This window comes from Rhinolophus ferrumequinum, chromosome 21 (genome assembly GCF_004115265.2).
Source record: "Rhinolophus ferrumequinum isolate MPI-CBG mRhiFer1 chromosome 21, mRhiFer1_v1.p, whole genome shotgun sequence".
Taxonomy (NCBI): Eukaryota; Metazoa; Chordata; class Mammalia; order Chiroptera; family Rhinolophidae; genus Rhinolophus; species Rhinolophus ferrumequinum.
In genome coordinates this window covers 26,320,870-26,345,565 of record NC_046304.1, presented here as the reverse complement: position 1 = coordinate 26,345,565, position 24,696 = coordinate 26,320,870, and the positions used below count along the sequence as shown (strand labels likewise).

General features: G+C 33.1%; 1 protein-coding gene across 1 annotated transcript in view; it reads left to right on the top strand.

Annotated features, from left to right (window-relative positions):
- Window positions 1-24,696, top strand: part of VMP1 (vacuole membrane protein 1) — a 107,159-nt gene that overhangs the window by 72,618 nt on the left and 9,845 nt on the right. The window contains exons 8-10 of the mRNA XM_033090200.1: window positions 7,512-7,592; window positions 11,017-11,133; window positions 16,071-16,132. Coding sequence (XP_032946091.1) covers window positions 7,512-7,592; window positions 11,017-11,133; window positions 16,071-16,132 — 260 coding nt within the window. The remainder of the gene's footprint in view (window positions 1-7,511; window positions 7,593-11,016; window positions 11,134-16,070; window positions 16,133-24,696) is intronic.

Sequence of the window (24,696 nt, the reverse complement as noted above, 5' to 3'; positions counted from 1 at the left end):
TTTGCTTTGTGGTTGCCACAAGGCTTATATAAAACATTTATAAGTCTATTTTAAGTTGATAACAACATAAGTTCAAATGCTTTCTAACGTTCTACATTTTTACTTTACACTACTTGTTATGTTTTTGATGTCACAATTTATATCTTTTTATCTGTGTATCTATTAACAAATTACTGTACTTATAATTATTTTCATTTCTTTTGATTTTAAACTTCATACTGGCTTTATGAGTGATTAACCCACCACCTTCACAACATTCAGTTATTCTGAATTTAACTGTATATTTACCTTTAGCAGTGAGGTTTATATTTTCATATGTTTTCCCTAAACTCCTTCAACTTTTGCTATCTTCCCTTCTATTCTGAAGGACAGCTTTGCTAGATAGAGTATTTTTGGTTGGCAGTTACTTTCTTTCAGTACTTTGAATATATTGTGCTACTCCCTTATGGCTGTCAGAATTTCTGTTGAAAAATTCACTTATCATTTATGGGGTTTCCTTATATGTAACATGTTTTTCTCTTGGTGCCTTTAAGAGTCTCTCCTGGTATTTAACTTCTGACAATTTAATTATAATGTGTCTTCCTGTGGATCTCTTTAAATTCATCTTTTTTGGATCTCTGGGCTTCCTGAGTCTGGATGTCTCTTTCCTTCATCAGGATAGGGAAGTTTTCAGCCATTATTTTTTCAAATAACTTTTCTTCCCCTTTCTCTCTTGCTTCTCCATCTGGTACCCTCTTTAATGTAAATACTCGTTCACTTGGTGTTATCCCATAAGTCTTTTAAGCTGTCTTCACTCATTTTCATTTTTTTCTCTTTGCTCATCTGATTGGATGAATTCCACTGCCTTATCTGCTTGAAGTTGGCTGATCCTTTTTTCTTTATCTAGTCTGCTCTTGAACCCCTCTATTGAATTTTCCAGTTCAGCTATCATACCGTGGTTCCCCGAAAGTAAGACCTAGCTGGACAGTCAGCTCTAATGTGTCTTTTGGAGCAAAAATTAATATAAGACCCAGTATTATATGTTTTATATTAATATATTATATTATACCCAGTCTTATAGTAAAATAAGACCGGGTCTTATGTTAATTTTTGCTCCAAAAGACGCATTAGAGCTGATTGTCCAGCTAGGTCTTATTTTCTGGGAAACACGGTAGTTTTTACCTCTGTGACTTCTATATGGTACTTTCTTATATTTTGTATCTCAGTTGAAATTCTCACGTTGTTCATACGTTGTTCTCCTGATCTCAATGGGCATGTTTATAACTATTGTTTTGAACTGTGAGGTAAATCACTTATTTTCATTTTGTTAAGGTTTATTTCTGAGGCTTTATCTTGTTTTGTTTTTTCCCTTTGGATGGTATTCCTCTGTTTCTTCATTTTCTTTGACTGTGTTAGTTTATATGCATTATAAAACAGCCACCCCTCCCCGTCTTGAAGGAGTGGCCTCCTGTAGGAGATGAACCTTATTCAATTCTGCCCTAGCTGTTGATTGTCTCTTACTCTTTTCTGGTTGTCTAAGAAGCTTTCTTTGTCCTTAGAGTCCTCTGTCCTTTGTCTCAATTGTTGAGGGTGTGTCAAAACCTGTGACTATCTTGTCAGCACCTAGGAGCAGGCTGAGGGAAGGTGTTCCCTCAGGCAGCAAATTTTAAAGTATTCAAATGCACCCCTTTCCATGAAAGACTGGAAGATGGGCATTTCTGTTTGCTCTCTCTGCACTAAGCCCTGGGGGAATAGCCAGCTACTAACTTTCTCTGTTTGCTACCATCCTGTTGAACCCATGAACACAATCCCTGCTGGCCACTAGAGCCAGACTATCAAGAGATATGTCCTCTGGGATGGCAGCCACAAAAGCTGGGGCATCAGACTAGGAGTCACTCAACTAGTTACTGAATGTCTTTCAAAGGGAATTGTTACTTATATAACTGTAGATTCAGTGTATTCCAGGGAGGAAATGAGTATAGGATCCTCCTATGTCACCATCTTGAATCAGAACTCTATAATATCTTCTTAAAACTTCTAGATCTCCAAATTACTCTCAGAATAAAATTTATTTGCTTTTGGATTTATGTTTATGTGATGTATTCTGTTTACACTATTATAGAATTTTACCCTCATTTCCAATTTAAGTAGAAATTCTAGTGAGCTCTCATTGAATAATGTAAAGGCCATAAATTGTGTATTAAAACATTTCATTTTTAGAAAATAGTTGCACAACTCTGTTCTGATTACTGTTTTTTGGTAACTGTGTGTATATTTTGTAATCCAGCATCTATCAGTACTAAATTTAAAATTTACTACTTCTTACTGTCACAATCACTATATTTCATCAAGTTAATATCCCTACTTTTTCTTGTAACCCTAGAATTTATTTCCTAATAATCTTCATCTCATAAGTGTGTCTGGGTCCATTATAACAGAATAGATGATGTGTAACTCTTTGAAAATGTACCTAATTTAAAGGAGACCTACTCAAATATGCAATATTAATAAAGCAGTTACATTAATGATATTGTTGAGGAAGTCAACAGTAAGATAAAATATTTTACTCACTTTAACTTTAATGAATTAATGCTCTATATTTTTAGATTAAAAAAACCGTAAAGAACCCTGATAACAGGTAGAAAATTGCTATTAGACAGGTTTTAGTCTGGTTTTAGGAGGAGAAAGATTTAAAGATTATGAGTAATGTTTCATTGCCATTTCCATGAATAATTAATTGTGCTCTTTAATTCTGTTATTTACTGTGTGTAATATGATTTCATTGCAGAAAATATTTAATTACATGGTTAGTAGAATCTTAATAACAAGTTAATAGTTCAGAGTGATTGTCCATGATGCTGAAACAACTTGTAACAATAAGTCATCATTACTATTTAGCTCAATTGCTGATTAATAGAGTTTTACTAGCTTGACACAATATAATTAATTAGGATACAGGAACTAGCAAGTCATTTTAAATGGCAAAAGAACTTCACAAATACAGTATATTTTAACATAAATTCAACTTGTATGCAAGGAATTATTTGCAATAGTTGCTCTGTGGTTTTTAATATTGGAGCAGGGTTTAATACCAACCACAAGAATAGCATTTCAGCAGAAATTTTTAACATATACTGGGTTAAGAAGGCAGATAATGTATTAAATTGCTGGATGTTTACTATTATATTGATAATAGGTCAGTTCAAACTAACATAAGCTATTAAACAAATGCATATTTATCTCCAGTAATATTGCATTCATTTAATATCTTTAGGGATTTTCAGTTTCTTTTTTTAAAGAGATCTTGAAATTTCATGTGGTCACTTATCATGAAAATGAAACATTACTGTTGCTATTTGAAAGTAAATACATTTATTTCATATGTTTAGATCCAAGCTGACATATTTAGATTCAAAGATTAGTATTTTACAGGTTAATTATTATTAATTCTACAGTTTCTCTTTCTCCTTAATCACAAATATATTTCTTAAGAAAAAGAAATGTGAAGTGAATGTAGTGCAGGAATATTCATACTTGAAGACTTTGTGTAGTTTTGTATTATTATTAATCCTTGAAATCTCAGTGTTAAGGACTTACTGTAACTTTTCTTCATCTGTCTTGCAGTCATTGGGAAATGTTCCTAGTGTCTCTCATTCTTACTTTTAGAAGCATGATCAGTTACATACATAATCACTGTTGGTGGGAGTGGGAAAGATAATTTTATTTACTTGTATTTTGTTTATTTATTTTTAAAAAGTAGAAAGTGATATATAATTACTAATTGTAATTGCTTGCTGATTATTTAGGTAGAGCTAGAGAATGAAACTTTCCTCTGAGGCACTTAAATTGTGAAATAGGTAAACGTTGTGAAATGTGAATCCAGAGAAATGAAAGTATTAAAAGGAATTTGGTTTTAGTTGTACAGATTTTTTTTTTTACGAAGAATGACAATTGAGGAAGTATTCAAACTGAACTTAACTACATTGTTCCCACAAATACACCAAAACCATTAAAATGAAATAATAATTTCCTTTTATATTTAACTTGAATATCAAATACATAACATACTAATTTGTTAAACTTTTGCTTTAAAATATTGTTGTTTATTATTAGTACACACTTTTTGGCTTATTTGATGGCCTAATAATAATAGCAAATTTTATTTGAAATGATTCTTTTAAACTTTAAAGAGAGGCTTTTTGTTAACATTGGTATGTGTGTATTTAAGATGGGCTTATTGTCGAATAATATACAGTACAATTCTCTCTATTTTAAAGCAGGTGGAAATATAAATATTTTAATGCCTAGACAATGTTACTTTAAAATCAATATAAGAGCTGTCAAATTATTCAAATAATAAAATAGTACAGAAGTTGTTAAAAAAAATAAAGAACTTTTAGAACTATAGAGCAACAAACAAGCAAAAGTACATTACATTTAACATGTAGAACATTTTAGACAATAATAAAAGAATGATATTTTCAACAAAATTATGTTAATAAAGACTTTAAAGCCATATCACTAAGTTTTGAATATATGGTTTTAAAGTAAAATAAATTTAAAATAAATACAACAAAATTTGATTGTGTTTATGAAAACTAAACAAGTTATTTTGCTATTTAATACAAATACTAATAACAATGATTCCTTGAGTTTGTTTTCATTACACTGGCAAGGAAAACCATCAAGAAAAATTTGCCCTCAGACTGCATGTTCTCCTACTGTTGGTTTCTTGTAATGAAAACAATTGTGCAGACTTCACATTAGTTTAATTTAAGTAAATGTTCATGGATGGTTTAATGTATAAATGTAATTTTAATTCTGAGAATATTGTGAAAGACCTGGAAAATAAATTATAGGAACCGAAAGTAGCATGGTCACTGTGTGCGTGTGTGTTAAAGACACAATAAGATTTATGAAATCCATTTTCAGTAGATGACTTTCAGACTTTTTTAAAAGTAAGATTCCCCATTAAAAAGGCACTTAACTTGTTTTTCTTGTAAGATATGCCAGCTGAAAGTTAATTTTAAAAAAGGTTAGGGAGATTTCTACTTCACTTATTTGGATAGAGTAACTCTTTTGCCTCAAATAAAAATTCTTGAAGCACTGTTAAGAATAATTGATGATGGGTACCCAGGCATCTGAAAGAACAAGGAGTCTATTTTTCTTTGTTTTTGTCTAATTTCTGTTGAGTAAAGAGATTTCTGCCCCAAAGGGATACAATGGCTCCTTACTTTCAGGATGACTTTAAAAACATAATTCCTTGAACTTCTGTAGGTTTACATATTTTTTTATTTTGTATATTAGGTGCCCTATATAATGTTTAATCATTTGTTTTTTACATAAACCAACTGGTATATTTATACCTGTTTTCCAGTTTGAGAGAGAGAGAGAAAGAAAGAGAGAGACTAGTAGAAAAATACCATCGGTTTAAAATGATAATACTACCATAGTCCACTTGGTTTAAATAAACATGAGATTCTAAAGCCTTGAAGTTAATATAAAAGGAAACAGGACACTGAAACTTCTAAATACTTTGTTGCTCTTGTCGATGCCATTTTATGCAAATATCGAATTTTCTATAATTTTATGTATTGAGGACTAATAAATCCTGTGATAGAAAAATGTTCACACATATGTCTGACTTGGAAGACACATTTATAAAAAGCGTGCTGTCTTTGAAATAAAATTTGTGTGGTTTTTTTTTTTCTTTGTTTTACTTTTTCTTAGCAATTGAATACCATCTTGCCTCTTATTAAAATAGATTTGCTGTAAAGACATCAAAGGCTATAAAGGAAGGCATTTTCCTGAATTTATAGTTTTAACTCTTAGACTTTATTAATGAAAATTTCATAACTAGTTGGTAATCTAATAATACTGTTTGATGTTTTAAAAACTCAAAACATTTCTATTCACTGTGGCTTACCAATTTTTATTTCATACCTCTAATAATAAATTTAGTAATTTAGATTGTGTAAATTATTCAAAATAAATGAAAGTGTAATTTATTTTAAAATAAGTTTTTTTGGAAAACTGATTTCATTATATATTCTTAAACAGTTTTTAAATCACAATCAATATTTCACTCTTAAGGCAGTAGTTAATTTAAGAAAAAAAAGCCTTTAGTTAGAAATCTGAAAATCGAAAGTGCCTTTTGCTACAGTAGTTCAGTTGTTTAAAATATTAAATCTGATGTAATTGACTTACTAAAAAAGTAAGCCTAATTCCCCCCCAAACAATTCTCTCTTTGGAAATAAATTGTAAAATTACAAAATTGCATTGCAGAATTTAGTTAATGATTAACTTTGAACTTGAAAAGTGTTTATATTGATTGTTGATATCATTTAAAATATACCATATTGGTTTAATTCCTTTCACTTTTTCACCATTCTCAGCAAGTGAGTAGGAGGAAGATATTATTTTTTTATTTTAATATTCAATGTGGTAATTTGATAGGGCTATGCTACATATTATTTGTTAAAGGAGTTTTGTTTGTTTTTTTAAGTAGGAATAAACACCTTCTGTTGTGGATTAGAGAAGTGTTTTAAACCCTGTTACTATTCTATGAAAGAACCTTCTATCTTATATTCTGACCTTTCTATAAGATTTCTGTCTATTAGAGTATTGAACTAGAGAGGGGAAGAAGATCTATGATATGAATTACTATTTAAAAAGACATTTACACATTAGCTAATATTTTTTATTGTCTCAATCATTTTCATTGAAATTTTGATTGGAGTACATACCATTTCAAAACCATGAAAGAATTAGAGTCAAATTTCAGATTGGTACTTTTAAGAAAAAGTGTAGACATATGTATAATTGTAGCATGAACATGTTAGAAGTAGAAAATTGTGAAAATAAACTAGCCAGCCAAATACATGTTTCAGCATGGGAAGTGGCCATGGAGAAATAAAAAGAGCACTGGTTTCAGAATCTGAAGAGTCTACTTTACCTACACCTCAGGATTATTGAAAGGCTCAAGTACAATGTTTGTGAAAACGTTTTATAAAACTAGCACAAGCTGTGCAAATGTAGGATGTTATTTTGCTTTGGGGTGTAATGAATGGCTTAGTTATTGCCACATAGCTGTTTTTTTTCCATCTTCTGGCTAGTGATCAGCAGAGGTGTCTTTACTGGCTGTCTTGAAAAACCCTATGATTTCTTACCCTGATATAAATCAAGGAGTGAGTTGTAGAAGGAAAGAGAAGTAGAGGTGGTAGGTCAGTATTTCCAAAAAAAATGTGTTGGTTCATGGTTAGTTTATAGCACTATTTTCATCCCTAGATAATCCAGAGGGAATAAAAAAATAATTAACAATGTTTTGGTTTATTCTTGAAATGTGGTACAAGTTTATCTTTACGGATGTAATTAAAGTTCTATCAAGATTTTATTTGCATGTTTTCCAGTGCAGCCTGTTGTGATTTTAAAAAAATCATTCATCTTATTAAATGAATCAATGCTTTCAGATTGTGAGACGTTTCATATAACTCTATACTATAAAGAACTATCTTTCCTTCTCTTTTATACAGGACTTTGCCTCCCGGGCTAAACTGGCAATTCAAAACCTAGTACAGAAGGTTGGATTTTTTGGAATTTTGGCCTGTGCTTCAGTAAGTGAATTGTATTAAATATGAGAAATTCCAATAAATAGTGGATTTATGTTTTGATCCAACTTGTTTTTAAAGATACAAGCCTAAATGTTGAAAAATGGTATCACTTTTAATGGGTATGTAATTTTATTAATCATCTTACTCATCAAATGAGCTGTTTTCTGTTAGATAGGTTCATATTTTGTTTATTGACTTCTAAGCATTTCATCATGCCTTGATGACTTCAGGCCTAAATGGCTTGATTCAGTAAGAACAAAGGAGACAAAATCCATCCTTCCCATGAAGAATTTATAATGAAGTGCATTTAACCAAATAACAATGACTTCATTCTTTCCAGAGTTGTAGATAAGTAGTCTTTTTCCAAAGTTTCAAGCATTAGTTATAAAGATGAATTCATATAAAACCCGTCTTAAGTGACATTAACACCTAGTTAGGTAATTGGAACATCTGTGGCAAAGTTAAGGGCATCTTTGGTTACCGTGAACTCAGAATCCATTTATGTCAGAAACTTAATCTCTCAAATTGCAAAATTTGTGAAATTGATGTTCTTTGATGAGTTGGTGTTTATCCTTGTCCTTTTCAAATATAATAAAAACAGTTCCTTTTGAAATGTAGCATTTTGAGCCAAGTTTTCTTTGGTAGTCTGTACACGCTTGTTGGTAGTTCAGTGGTGGATTTGGCCAGAATAACTAGGTGAACCTAGTTGATATGATAAAAGCTGTAATTAAAAGTAAAATTCACAAAATTATTGTCTACTGATGCATAGCTACTTTATCTATTATGTACGAGCACATGAATATATCTCTGAGTACCCACTTTCCACGCCATAGCAAAGCAAATGGCCAACAAAGGAGAACATTTGGTGCCAAAATTTCAAATGTGGTATCAGCGGTCTAGAGATATTTTAAAATATACATGTGCCTGAATTATACTGTCTTTTGACCTTGGCAATACTAGAAATTTTCATAATCTAACTTTTTAATATAGAAGCTCTTTATCACAATATTGATCTTAACTATTTGAGCAATGTATAGGTATGTTGTAGTGTGATATTACAGAATTGGCTTTGGAGTCAGGCTTACTTAAGTTCCTAGTTTTCACTCTTACCTAGTTATGTAACCTCAGTCAAGTTACTCTCTTTGAGCCCTAGTTTTTTAATTTTCAAATGGGGCATTAAGACATTGCAAAGGCTGATGTGAGGATTATATATGTGAACTAACACATGCCTAGAACATAAATGGTCAACCACTTTTTAATTGTTATTCATCAGCTTTCTATCAGCCACTGAGTGCTTGGAATAAAGAAGAGAAAGGAATATTCCCTTTCCTCAAGGATCCTGAAGTCTAGTGAGGGTAACCATTGAAATATATCGAGAAGTAACAAGTGCTGTGGAAACTCAGCAGACCGGGATTAGCTGAGAGGCTTAATGGATAATAATGTTCTTAGCTTCAGGCTAAGACAACAAACCTGGGAACCAGGGTTGTTGCCTGGGTGGAAATCTTGCTCTGCTGCCATTTACATTGACCAAATTGCTTAACCTGTCTCACTTTTCTTATCTGTAAAATGGATGGAACAGCATCATCCATAGCCTTGTTTGGGGAATTAAGTAAGTTGATGATGTAGAAACCTTAGAAAAGTACCAAGCAAATCAAAGCATTCAATAAAAGTTAGCTTTCCTTATTCCTAGGGAAAATACAAGTATCTTTGATTTATTAAAGCAAAAAATACTTATTCCTTGGCACTCGTCTATACCTGTGTCCAAACTGCTAAAAATCTGCTTTCTATACTAGCCAGTCCTTTTTATATTTGACTAGAATAGTCAATATTTAACATAAATCAATAGATTAATTTTGCCCTAAGAACTGTTTTTAGGGATATGTTTAATACATTTAGGTATTAAAGATATATATACTTGATTTAAGGTAAAAGCCTTATTAGTTAGTTATTTTGTTGTTAATATTTAAATAGTAAATATTAAGGTAAAAATAAAACAGTAAATATTTAAGGTAAAAATAAGTAAAATTTGTAGTTGAGGGAAAATCTCAAAGCTACTTAATAGTTCTTTTAATTCTAATCTTTCTGTCTGTATTTAGTTAGAGTTGAAGAAAAGAATAAATAACATGCACATGTAACAACCAATTCATTGATTACAATCCTACTTACACTGAGGTGTCCAACATGTTAACAAATTCCAATTTTTATCTACTCTGATTTACATATCTTGTATAGTTTAATTTGCATCTCAACATGAGGTGGAGCCTGATAATAAAGGAAAACAATGAAAATTAGAATTCATAGAGTTCTAAGGGTCGAATGAGAAAATATAAGAAATGACAGTTGTAATGCTATGCAAATGATACTGTTATTACGTGGTTGTAAGACAGATTAAGTTGTGTAAACACTTTGAATTTGGATGGGGAAAACAACAGTTGTTGAATCCGGTTGTTACTAACAAAAGAATACTTGAATTCTAATTTAGTCATGGCACTGTTTTTAAAAAAGAACATAAATGACAAATATCTTTTAAAACAACTAGGCTTTTCTTTGAAAGTTCAAAAATGAAATTATATAAATTAATTGACTTATAATGGTTCGGCCAACAGCCACTTCTATGGGAGTACTTCTGTGGGAGAAAAACGGATGAAGTGCTGAAAAACAGCTTGTGGTTTCTTTGCATTTTTACATGAATTGTCTTTTAGTATTCTTGAAATGTGGGACTGTTTGGAAAAGGTATTTGTTGTGAATCACTTCTTTGTCTGGGACTGAGTGTTCAAAACATCTGAATCAGTGTTGTATTTCCACACTTGATTTTCTTTCTAAAACGCATCACACAGCTCCACAGCCTTCGGCTCTCATAAAATAAAATACAAATAATGAATTTTTTTTTTTTTATGTTGAGAAGTAAAAGTAGATCAATATATAAATGTGTTTGTGAATTTACAAGAATGTTTGCTATAGATGTGAGAACTTTCTAGATAGTATTTATTTTAGTGTAAAGCTCTGCAAACCCCAGTGACTACTGAAATAATCTTAAGGCTTTTTTTCTTCATTTATACCTCACCTTGGAAAACAGCGAGCTCCCAAAAAGCCAAGTATCTACTGAATAGTATTAAATTCCTGTGAATCCATTGGCTTTGTCCAATTCTAATATGATAGAAAAAAGTATATTTTGGGGACATTAGCTATAAGTAATACAAGCAAAAGGAAAGCTGAGTTTGCTTTGAATAGATTGAATAGTCTGAGATAAATATGAGACCCAATTTATAGACACGTTAGAATACTTGCCTAACCTAAACAGTCTAGTACTGATAGGGGAACCCATACTTCTCTTTGCAATGTAAATAAGGCTTTACCTATAGGTGGTGAAATTAACCTGTTCTTTGGATTACATGTGGAAGTCCCATTTTAATTTTTTTTTTAATAGATTCCAAATCCTCTATTTGATCTGGCTGGAATAACATGTGGACACTTTCTTGTACCTTTTTGGACTTTCTTTGGTGCGACCCTGATTGGAAAAGCAATAATTAAAATGCATATTCAGGTAATTATACCCTCGTATTCCCTGCGTAATGGTGATGAGTCGATTAAAAGGCATTAAAACATATTTCCCTTGCTCATTCCAAGGCAAATTGTTAAGATGTTGGTTCTGCTTCTTTTGGTTGGTAGCTTGCTTAGGTATTCAACTATGGTATGTCATTTAGAGGTTAGTGAATTTTTGGTAGGTTTTCCCTGTCCATTTTGGAAAATTGTGATCCTTTATTATTTTTCTCCTTGTTTTCTTTCTTCTTTCTTCCTTTTTTTTCTTTCTTTATTTCACTTTTTTTCTTTGTTAAACTGTTTATCCAAGACTTTTACCAAACAAAAATAGTGTTCCTATATAGAAAAATACATGTCATTTTCACATACATAGCCCCAAAAAATGTGTCTTTGCTAACCATAGCCCCCAAAAATGTGTCTTTGCTAACCATGAGCTGAGACAATATTTCCTTTCGCTCCTTCTACTTTTCTTTTATACACTGCATATAGTAATACTTCCTCTCAAGACACCAATATCCTTTACAGAAAACAGCCAGATGTTAGTGTGGGGTAAAATGGAGAAGAAAGGGGTCTCCAAAGAGGCAAAAAGATGTGGATTATGGTTAGAGAAGTAAAAATCTGCTAGTCTTCAGAGCCACTCTTAACAAAATCTTTAGGACAGCAGGTACTGTGTTTCCCCAAAAATGAGACCAAACTGGAAAATAAGCCATAGCATGATTTTTCAGAATGAAATCACCCCTGAACATAAGCCCTAATGCGTCTTTTAAAGCAAAAGTTAACATAAGACCCGGTCTTATTTTTGGGGAAACATGGTATGTTTTGTATATACTATATGTACAGAGGAGATAAAAGAGACTAAGAATTTAAATGAGCTGAAAGCGTGTGTGCTTCTAGGACTGTGATATAAATTGTTTCCTTCTAAGGGCAAATCTCACCAGAATAAAATAAAATTAACCTGGAAAGAATTTCTTAATCAATGAGATTTGCAACAAAGAGGCATTCACCAAAGGAAAGGCAAGAACAGTGAGTAATGTCTATGCCCTGGTATGATTTCTTAATAATGAAAAGCATGTCTTTCCTCCAAGCTTCTTAGCACTTCTCTACCTCTAGTTCTTAGAAGAAAATAATAAAACAGAAAAACTTCAGCTGCTTCTACCTGCACAGTTTCAATATTAGATTTTGGCATTTGAGATGAATTTTTTAAACCACTCTCCTCCCATAATAACCACTCAAAATTTCAAGTATATGTTTTTTTCTCCTTCAGGGAGTATATTTTCTCCCACTTACATTAAGTATATTGTTCTGTGAACATGAGTTTTTTAATACTGGAATGCTAGTTAGTTTGGTAAATATTTAAAATACCATAACAGGATTTTTCAAATAATAAAATATTGTAGTGAGTAATGAATTATTTTACAATGTATCTGAAGGTAATGTTTTCTGTGATCCTTTTAGTTCTTTCTGGGTGAAGAAGAAGCTATCATTTAGCTTTTCAGAGTCCTTTGAAAGTAGTAATACCCAAGGAACAATAACAGATCATTTTAATTCCCTTGCTAACAGCAACTTCTTTAGGAATCCATAATCTTCATGCATCCTGCTTTCTGTAGTAATTTTTTATAAATTCTAGTACAATTTATTATGCTAAAAGTACCCTATAGTGATAAGGTATGCAACTTATATCAGACCTTTCATTACAGAATATTCACAAGTAGTATATTTTAAAAACATTCTCAGTAGATTTTTTTCAAGTTTGGACAATGCTTGATATTTTTTACATAGTACTTCATACTTTAAAGTGCTTCGGGTATGTCATTTGATTTAATCATTATAATCTTGGGCTAGAGGGATTATTGCTCCCATTTTGTAATTATCAAACTTGCAGACGTTAATAAGTAATAGTTACCTAAGAGAGTAACAGCTGGAATTTGAACTCTAGTCTTTTGGCTTCAAGTTCAGTGTTTTTTCTTCCAGTCCTTTGCATTGCCTTCTTAACTATAAATTATTTATATGATTGAGGAAACGGAATTGTTTGATGCCTGCTATTTATAAGGACTTGTGCCAAGCAGTTGGCACTAGTTATTTCAGAACAATTCTGTGAGGTGGTTATTATCCATAGATGGGGAACTAAGTGTTAAAGAAGATAAAATACATGCCTACGAGCCAGGAATTCAAACCAACCTCTATAAAGTCAAAGCTCATTCCCTGTTTCTATATGGAAGAAAAAAGAGAAAGCTAAAATCCGTCTATGTTTCTGAAAGGAAAGAATCTGAGTTCCTTCACTAAACTGAGACCATGGGATGTGTTTGCTGTTTCACTGTTTCCGAGACATACTTTCTAAAGGCATGTCACTAGATGTAGCTCAGGGCAACAAACATTTCGTGTTCCTTGGGTAAGCAATATTAGTGAGTAATATAAACATTATAACATCCTGAAATAATGGGAAAACACCATGCACAGATTTTTCTATATTCTAATAGTAAGCCTGTCTCCTCTTCTGGTTCTCTTCTCTTTTTTTCCTCTTTTTAAACTTTCTTTGATAAATGTTGTTACTTTTATTGATATCTTGCTATCTGTTAAACCTCCCCTAAAACTTTTAAATCAGCCCACCTAATAATGTTAGATCAAGATTGCCCCTTCCACTGGACAAGTTTAAGACTCTGCCTGTAGAAGGACCCTTAGAAACCTTAATAATGAAGAAGGTGAGAAGTCAACATGCTCATGTATAATATTTCATGCACCATAGAATTTACTTATCATGTGAATTGCTTACTGCCTCTCTACCCTCCCCCCACCACCTCACATACATACACAGGAATATAAGCTCCAGGAGGGCACAGATTTTTGTCTCTAGGATCACTGAGGTATCTGCTGCCTAGAGTAGCATTGGCATGTAGTAAGCACGCCTTTCTTTTACAGATAGGTTGTTCTTTTTTTTTCATACTCTCCCCTTCCCCTTGTTTCCTCTCTGCACATGGTCGAGTGGGCTGTTTTGTGGTCTTTTATTTGGTAGAATCCCCACTCAGACCTCTAGCCTGAGATTTATGTTCTTAAATGTCTGACACATTAAAAACAAGACATTTACGTCGTGCCGAGAACAATAAATTTTCAAGCTGTTGCATATAACAAGAAAGTCTTGTTTTGTTTTCAAGCAATGAAATTGTGCAATTATCTGGGTATTGGCTTATTTTGAATGTTAGGAAATGATGGTAGGGAAAGCTTATGGTGGTGAGATCACTAAGAGACAAAACCATTAGCTCTGTTTTTTAGTAAAAGATTTATAGCTCTAAGTAAGCGGCTTTTAGTCTGGATAGTAGAAGGACCCTCATATAGTAATGCTTTTATCCTAAATGATCTATAATAGTTTTATTAGCTTCATAATCTTCATATACTGTTTATGTAACATTGTTTATAAAATCATCCGTCTTGTAGCTGTTTGACATCTATATGTGCTTGTTTTTTCCATGAGATAGGTAAGTATCCTTTTCAAATTAATAGGAGCATAAACAAACACCAAAAAAGTACTACGAACTTTTTTTAGACTTTTTTCCTTATACTATGCAGCTGCCAATGTCTCTTAACACTAGTACATGAAGAAAATGTCGGTGCCTTATTCTTCTACCTAAAATAATAAGCTTTTTAGTCTAAAGTAGGCACTCTCCTGAGACTTACAATGAATGGATAAAAAGAAAACTATTGCCGTGTTTCCCCGAAAATAAGACCTAGCTGGACAATCAGCTGTAATGCTTCTTTTGGAGCAAAAATTAATATGACCCGGTCTTATTTTACTATAAGACCAGGTATAATATAATATAATATAATACCAGGTGTTATATTAATTTTTGCTCTAAAAGACGCATTTGAGCTGATTGTCCGGCTAGGTCTTATTTTCGGGGAAACAGTATTTATTTCCCTTCCTTCCCCTTTGGTTACATAGGCTAAAGTTATTATTTAATAAACAATAACAAAGCACTAAAATGTTATTAGGAATTTGGAGAGATACTATAGAACTACTCATATTTAATCAGTCATCAATCCTATAAAGCTAAACTTTAATATCACCTTCTTGAGTCTCTAATTAATTGTATTTATGTGACCTTTTCTTTCTTGAATGTCTGTAACACATTGCTTTTACCACAAATGGCATATGCATTCATATATATAGTATTTACCGTGTTTGTACTGTGTATAGAAAAAAATTGTCAATATCTTCAGGGCATTGAAGAAGTATTCTTCTCATCTTTGTGTTCTCTGAAAACCTGTAATAATTCCTTATAGTACTTTTTGTAACACTTGTTGAATTGAGTTAAGAATATTTGCTACCTATTAGCCCTAAAGGCATCTTTACTTGTAAGAAAGGTAAGGTATCAACATCTTTAATTAATGGAGAGTACCTCAGTAACACCAAATTGAAAATGACCTGGGTCTAATAAATATCCTCAATAATTTGCTGATGCCTTTGTTTGTATCCTAATCCTGAAAGTCCAAGCTCATTCGGAATCTGAAAATGGAATTTTCATACTTCCATGAAGGATGTACAGTCTTTCCAAGACCCTTTGGATTTGATTTAGCCAAGCCCCTATCATCAGGCTGATCAGCTTTAATTTGAGTGGAGGGGAGTATATGGGAACCCATGATTTCAGTTGTATACACCATTCTAAGATACATAAAACATGTGGAATGTCCTCCCAGTCTTGGGTTTCATGACTCATATTTTTCCCTCAGACATGGTCATGTATCTCAGTAAGTCTAGAACAGTGCTTAAGGAAAAACATCTTTAAAATACCACGTAGGCAGCAAATGGTGTTTCTTATTTTTTTATGAAGAATTTTAAAGATTGCAATTAAAGGCAGCACCTCACCTTTTTAGACTTACCAGAATTGTGAATTTATATTGGGTTTTTTTCATGAGAAATACTTATTGTAACTGGTGTTTTCTTTACAGAAAATCTTTGTTATAATAACATTCAGCAAACACATAGTGGAGCAGATGGTGGCTTTCATTGGGTGAGTAATTCTTTAAGGACTAATACTAATATCACCGTTTGAATGGGAGGAAATGTATAAAAAACTTTATTGGGTTAGAACTGTTAGATAACTCTCCTTTTGAGGAAATATCTTTTGCCCTATTATTAGTTAAATTGATGAAGACCCTCTTGCCCTGCAGCAGGGAAGGATAAAGCTCAGATTATCCTTGTTTAATGTTAAACCAAACATGTATCAAGTCGTAAAATTCTTGATTTGAAAGAGTCTTTGGAGTTGGAGACTGTTGCCCTCCAAAGAAGTAAGAAATTCTCTTTATATAAAAGGCATGTGTGTCATTACAGTTTAATAGTGCTTTATAGTACAGTGCTTTGATTTTTAGCCAGATACACAGTTGCATTTAATTTAAATAGAAACCTTACATAAAATATTAATATTTCATTAAATAAGATATGATAAGATAGTATGATATGATGTCTTGAACCTGTTACTTCGTTAGAGAAAATTCAGGCTATTTTAAAAAGCTAGTATTCAAAGCTTTCATTTTTGTATTTACAGAAGTAAGACCAGTTTTAACATAAACTTTAAATAATAATGTCATAAATTTGTGGTGTTGACTTTGATAAAACAGTAAAGAAAAACTCATTTTGTTTGGTTAGTCAAATTAACTGTCAATTGGAATGTGAATACAGTGAGATAATCAATGAGATTTTTTTAATATATGATTTTAATTCAATGTTTATAGCTGAGAGGTTTTCTTTTCATTTGATAGTATAACTGCCCAATGGTGGAAAAGTATTAAGTTGAAATACCCTTTGTGTGGTTTTAAAATCTTTATCTTAAAAGCTATTTATAAAATAAAACATTCATGAAAGTTTTTTGCTATTTTTTAAAAAATTGCCACTTAGAGGTTCATGAGTATTAATTTTATTCTTTAAGCCATATATTATATATTTCCTCTTTTTTTATAATTACATGTTTTATAATAAAATATTTTTTAATATTTTCTAGTTAGTTTTAGTAATTTAGTAATAATTGAGGAAAAACACACTCTTGAGAATATACTCAGTGGAGCCAAACATTAGTTTTATTACTTCCTAAGCTTCTGATTATAAATATAGATTATAGCTTGTACATTAAAGTTTAATTACTCCAGTTTTTGGTTGCTTGAATCCTTACAAAAAAAGTGCTTTACAATTAACCATATGTAGCATTTGAAAAGAAAGGACTATTCTTGGGCTTTATTTTTTAACTACAAAGAAGATGTTTTGTATCTGTTCTTAGAGATTACTGTTGCGCCCTGAGAGAGTTCTGAAGGACATGTAGCTAAATGCCACACAGACCCACACATTGTAGGACTGGGTTCGCAGCACCCTATATTTTTCCTTTCTCCTTTCCCCATACTGAACATTTTAGAAAGAAGTTTCTCGGCTACTTCTATATCCTCACCACTACCACCTTTTGTTTTTCCAGCCTTTGGAGTTTCTAAGAAGATAGATTAGTTAGCCACCTATGTTATCCACCCACATCCAGTTTCATTCCCTTCCAATCTGTTCACCATACTGCAGTTAGTAACTTTTTAAAAATTTTTATCTGAGCAGGTCACCACCACTGTCCTCACCCCCCAGTTCATCATCTTCTTGAAACCCTTTACTTTTTTCCCCCCTTTATTTTTAAGAAAAGCTAAAACTCCTTAACATGGTCTATAACGCCTTGTATGATCTGTCCCCTATAGTTTTCTCTGCTTGAGTCTGCTACCACTGATCTTGGCTTGTGCTTTTTCCTTTGCCTAGTTCAGGATTTCTCAGAAAACCTTGCTACTATTGACATTTTAGGCCAGATAATTCTTTGTGTGGGGGGCTGTCTTGTGTGTTGTAAGATGTTTTAGCTGCATCCTTGTTCTCTACTCACTAGATGCCCACAGTGTCTCAGTTGTGACAATTAAAATGTCTCCAGACATTGCCAATTGTCCCACAGCAAGTAAACCCTCACTACCACCACCAAACCACTAAGAACCTCTGGTCTAGATAACGTCCTTTAGATTTCCGCTATTATATTCACAAAATGCCTTTCCTTACTAGGTCAAATACGCTCTTACAGGCACTGACAATTGTACTGTTATGTCTGTGTTTAAGGGTGTGTGGTTATTTTCCTACCACTAACCTGTAAGCTTTTTATTGACAGAGGCCAGGACTGTTTTTGTTCACCATGCAGTCCACAGCACTTGGCATCTTGATTGACATAAAGCAGATACTAGATAAATACCTGGTGAATAAATGAACACATGGTGTCTAAATAAAGATCTGGCCAATAAAAATTAACAAATTATATGTATAGACCAGATTTTTGTGTTTCTCTAGCCTTTGGAGTTTTTAAGAAATTATATTACTTATCTACAGTAAATAGAAATAAAAAAGGTGTCCTTAAACCGACATTTTAAAGTTAGAATTTTTTATGTTTTTCAGAATCAGTAAGTAGTTCCTTACCCTTATCTCCTCTAGCGCAGCCCCTCAAAAAAATCCAGTGATCCTTTCTTCTTAAAGAAAGTTTTACATAAAGTTATTCTAAGGTATTTAAGATCTACTGAATTCTGATTTTTATTGAATTAGATGGGTAGTGTCATATTTTTAAAATTGTTTTCAGGAGACATATGTTGGAATATCCTGATACCTTCATCTTTTCCCCAGCACTGTCTGTAGGGATTACCTCAACTTCTTTTCAAGACAATATATTAAATAGTATAAATAATAAATGTTCAAATGATAACTAATAAATAGACTCATCAAACCTAAACTGAAAATTAAGTTAAAACAGAATGAATTTTCAGTAGACCTAAAATTATTTTATATCATAATAAGTAGCTTAGCAGTTTATTTCAGAAAAGGAAGAGCAGTCACATTCCGTAGACCCATTGCTGAGTTGAACTCAAAATACGGCCTGGAGCTTGCTGTAGAAACATTCTCCTTTGATTATTAGTTCCTCCCTCTTAATACTGTTAACACTCTAAATGGTATAGTGAATCATCAAACTAAACTAGTAAATTTTGGAATACAACCTTTTAAAGAATATTTAAAATTTTCGTGCCTACAATTAAGGGAGTGATGAATTGCCATCGCAGAGAAAAAATGTCAAAAGACAAGACCAAAAAAGAGGCAGCAACAGTTCAAATATAAAATTATGAGATACTAAGGCAAGAAAGAATGAAAAATTAATTTCAAGAGTAAGGACAGCTATGGAGTTGAAGATGAAGAGAACACACAGGCTTCAGAGAAAACAAATCTAGATTTGAATATGAACTCTGCCACAGTTACTTGCTTGTGTCCACTTTTATTTGCTGTTCTTTCAAACAACAGGAGTAGAGTAGCGTTTCTTTTTCCAGTTTAGGAGACTACTGATAATCTTTCCAACTTCCAGTCAAAATGTGAAGTGTCCTATATCAAAATATTTTCTAGTTTAGTTGAAACATACTCAATTCAGTGATTTAACATTCTAAGACATGTGGATTTTTAAAATGCCTTTCCTCTGAAGTTCTGTGTTGCCTGTGTTCTTAAATGTCTCATTTTCCAAAATTTCTACTGACTGCGGATAGAAAGGTATACTACTTACTAGTAACTGTTTTTGTGTGCTCTCGGGGAAGATTGAGGGAACGCATTCTTTTCCTGCAGGAAGTTCTCATTTCTTTATTTTCTAATCAGTAAAATGCCTTTAACCGGGACAAAGTTTTTCATCAAAGTATATATGAGCATACCTCAGTGTTTTTGGTTTTTTTCCAATTACAGTTGATGTTCAATATTATTTTATATTAGTTTCAGGTGCACAGACAGCATAGTGGTTAGACATTTATATAATTCACAAAGTGAATCCCTGATTAGTCTAGAACCCACCTGGCACTATACATAATTAATAATAAATTATTGACTATGTTCCCTATGCTGTACTTTACATCCCCATGACTGTTTTGTAACTACCGATTTGTACTTCTTAATCCCTTCCCCTTTTTCACCCAGCCCCCCATCTTCCCTCCCATATGGGAACCATCAGTTTTTTCTCTGTATCTGAGTCTGTTTCATTTATTTTGTTCTTTAGATTCCATATAAAAGTGAGATCATATGGTATTTGTCTTTCTCTGTCTAACTTACTGTACTTAGCATAATACCTTCCAGGTCCATCCATGTTGCCACACAAATAATTCTTGAGGATACAATTTTTTTAACATAATGAGTATTCTACATACAATTATTATTGTTACTGTTTACTTCTAATTGCAGCCATGTAGATGGGTGTTTATCCCTCTTCTATTGATAAGAAAATGGGCTCTAAGTGGTTATAAATAACTCACATAATTTTTTATTTTAGTTTTTTTAATTCATAAAAAGGAGTTCATACTATATGTAACCTTTTGGGACTTTTCACATATTATATTGCCGATATATTGTGTGTTGTTGAAGATTATTAATTTTGACTGCTATATATTATTCCATTGGGTAATTATTCACCTACTCTCTCATTGATGGATGTTTGGAATGTTTTCATGTTTTTTGCTGTTTTGAACAACAGGAGCATTTCTTAGTATAAGATAGGTTGAGCACATAGTAAGTAGCCTAAGGGTATGATGAAAGGGACAACACTAAAGAGGGAAAAGGAAAATGAAAGAGAGATTGGACATAAGCAACATAACCCTTTGTTGTGATAACTTAGTTTCAATAATAACTTAGTTTTGTCTAGGGCCAAACTTGGGTAAAATCTCACCACAGGTGTGCCTGTGTCCTGCCAGGCCAGGCTGCTCACCTCCCCGCCCTGTGGCAGTTTGTGTTGACCATTGTATCGCAGGTGGTAAGGTTTAAGTATTAATTTTATATAGGTTTGAATGCTATACTGATGACTAAAGGAAATATTCCTTCCCCAAAGGGCTTTAGTCACAATGCCCATGGAGTGGCCTAGCTAAATGCCCTAAGTATGCTTTGGTCCCGTGGTATTTTTAGTACAGTATGTCTTTGTATGATAGTCCTAAGGTTCCAGAGAGAATGTAAGCCCTACCTTCAAAATTTACTGTAATTGTAAAAGTAAATGATTCTCCTCGGAAAAGTAATTAGTAGATTTATTTGTTGGACAGTTCTGGAAAGTAATTGGCAATGTCATTAGGTTTAGAGAAAGGTATCCCAATTATCTAGTCCTAAATCAAAGGGTTTGTCTAGTTATATATGGACATCTGAACAGATGTAATGAATCAGATATTCTGAGAGAGATTAGAATACAAATAATAGCCTTTAAAAAGGCTTTTTGGTTTATGGTATATTTGGCAGGAGGACAGAAAGATGGTTCTGAAAAACGATTAGGCATGTAATGGAGTTTTTCACTTTTTGGTATCCTGGCTTGAAATAAGTCAGGGGGCAGTACCAAGAACTAGGTAACTTAATAGCTTCAAAGGCATTATATTTATTGCGGGTTTTTTTTTTTTAAATTAAGGTTTGAAACTGATTTTTATTTAATTTCAGACTTCCTCCAGTGAGAGAGACCTGGAGATATTTTAAACAGAACCAAGTCTAGCTTTAAAATCATGATTAAAATGACATGTTCCGGTATTTTCACCAAATAGAGATGAGAATTTCCAGAAAATAACATTAAGCATATGACCCATAACAAACCATATGCAGAACATTGGCTCATTGTCAGGTTGCCAGGGTCTTATTAGAAGACAAAGTCTCCAGTTTTACCACACAAGAAAGTTTCCATAACTCAATCATTGAACTTGGGGGGTGGGGTTGGCTGGAGCAGGGACTTTTTACCAGATACAGAATGTTCCATACTCTTCTGTGCTGTCTCCTGTTTCCGAGTAAACTTGATGTTTGACCTCAGAGTCTTACTTGCCTGTGGCATAAGATATCATTTTAACCAGTGAGTAGTTAAGTATTTGAATCTTAATGCTGTTTCTTGTTCCTCACTCAATGACAAGTGATCAGAATGAGCTATGTTGTCCCAGACTTTTTCTTCTACAAAAAGAAAATCTATGTGCTTTCATTTTCAAATATAAAGTGGTTCATGTACTTGATTCTCTTTGACTTTGATCACTGTAAAATAATCAGAAAAAGTTATGGAAGTGAAGCACGCAAATACGTGTATTAACTGAAAAGGGACACATAGATCTTAAGACCCCAGCTGCTGAGATTGGGCTGTACACACTGATTTTAATATAATCTTACGTAATTCAGGTAGTATTAAAAAAAGAGACAACAGGCCAAAATGGAGTCACTTGTGCTAATAAGCCCACGATGCCAAACTGAGACTTAATATCTAACAATTAAAGTTTCAGAATCTCCCAGGAGTGGAATCTTAAACCAATCAATCTGTAGTTACCTGGTCAGCACTGATACGGTAACCAACCTGATGGACCCCTGCCATCCCCCAAAGAAAGATGACCTTGCCTGAAACAAGCCACTCTTTGCTAGTAACTTCTTGGTCCTATCCTCCTTCTGTCTATAAAACTTTCATTTTATATACCTCTTCAGAGCTCCTGCTAGATGGGATGCTGCCTGATCCATGAATTATAGAATAAAACCAGTAAGATCTTTAAAATTTACACAGTTAAATTTTGTTTTGTAACAGTAGAAAACTCCTTCCTTTTCATGTCCTCTTCATATAGTTTATCTTCTATTTTGACTCTTCTATATTTTTGTTACAGATATTAGGAGACAGCATAGTTAAAGGCTAAAGAGGAATTCTGAAGTTAGACTGTTAGATGAGAATTGGTGGTTACTATTAGGTTACTGTTAGCCATAATTAGAGCATTTCTATAGAATGGTGAAAACTAAAACCCAATTATATTGGATTACATAGAAGTGTTGGGTAAAGGAAAACGTAGGCCAAGGTATACCTGACACATTTTAAGTGTTCTGTAAATATTTGTTGACTAAGTGAATTCATTCATTCATTATTGGATGAGACCTCTGTATTTTAGGCTGAGGGAAAGACTAGTAAAAAGCTAGAGATGGAAAATACAAATGAAAAAAAGGAAGGATGTGGGTTGGAAATTAGCATTTAGTAAGTACACAGTGTGTCAGATGCTTTACATACATTGTTATTGAATATGCATAACAAAACCTATAAGGTACTATCACTGCTGTAGATCAAGATACTGAAGCACAGAGAAGTAAAAAGCATGTAAATAGCAAGATGAAAGGAGATAGGATTAAAAGCCTTAGTGGATTGATTATCCTCCTTAACCACTTCTTCCTTCAGAAGTAAAGATTCTAAGATCTTTTGAGGGAGAGAAAAGGGACATTGGGGGAGCACTGTAGAAATCAGTGAGGTAATGTGCTTGAAGTGGAAAATTTGGAGGAGATTGTCAGTTTCAAATGGCTGCTTTGTGAATTGGATAGGGAGTTAGCATGAATTCTTTTCTGTCCACGATCCTCTCATTCACATTTGTTAACTAGCTGAAACTAGTTACTGCTGGTGTTACTTTGAGAGAGAAATCTACTGGTTTTGTACTTAGGTTAAAAATGATCTTTTTGTCTCATTACCCTACTAGATTAAGTTCAAAGAGGGCAGAGATCCTGACTGTTTTTTTCTTAGTTATCTATACTGCATTTAGTGATCTTTTTGCCTAAGTAATAGTTGGAATAACTAGGTTGTTCTTAGATGACATTGAATTCCAATCATTACTGTCACCTTTTTAGTCCACTCATCATCATGCCACTTTGAGTGATCTAAAGGCCAATCAGCTTCTGTGCCATTTTACCTTAAATTTAAAATTCTACAAACTACTCGTTATTCTTGACCTTTGGGTCTATGGGTCCTTATTGCTGATTTCATTCTTAGAACTCAGTGGGTCTTCAAGCCTGTCAGAAATTGATTTGTCACCATATAAGGCTGCCACCAGTCTGTCATTTTCTGCAACTGAAATCATTTGATTTTTAACACGTTTTGTGTTAGCAGCCAGTCACTTTTACTTAGTTCTTATAGACCATTCCTTCATTAGCACTGGCCTTATTCATTAACATAAATGCCTCTTTGGCTGGTACTGCTCGAGTCCACATTCTGAAACAAGGTTTTATTTTCAAAAGCTTCCCATTAATGATAGTGTTGCAGAATCCAAGACTGGAAAGAACTCAAGAGGCACTTATAAAGTTAGGGGAGTCAGCTTTATTACGCCGGCGGGCTCAGCGGGATCCTCCCCAAAAGACTGAGCCCCTAGCAAGGTTTTGAGCAATTTTTTATGGGTTTGGGACTTCCTTGACTTGGGGAAGGGGTAGGTGTCGTCTGGTGATTGGCTCAAGGTATGGCTTGGAGGGGGTTATGCGGAAGTGGGCTGGGGCTTAGGCTGGGGCCTTCCCTCTCCGCTCGGGCCACCATTTTAGCTCAGTCACACGTGGCAGGGAACCATTTTAAGGTCAGTTTCCCCATCAATAGCATATTTCAAAGAGAAGCTGCTTATAATAAGGAGATCTTACCTCCATTTTGACTCTTGTAGAATATAATTCCAAATGCAAGGGCAGTTGCAAATTCTTGTTTTGAAGGACACCTGTAATAGAAGTATGCTGTGAAGCAGTAGCAACAATACACCTCATATTTCTAGATAAAGCAGTGGT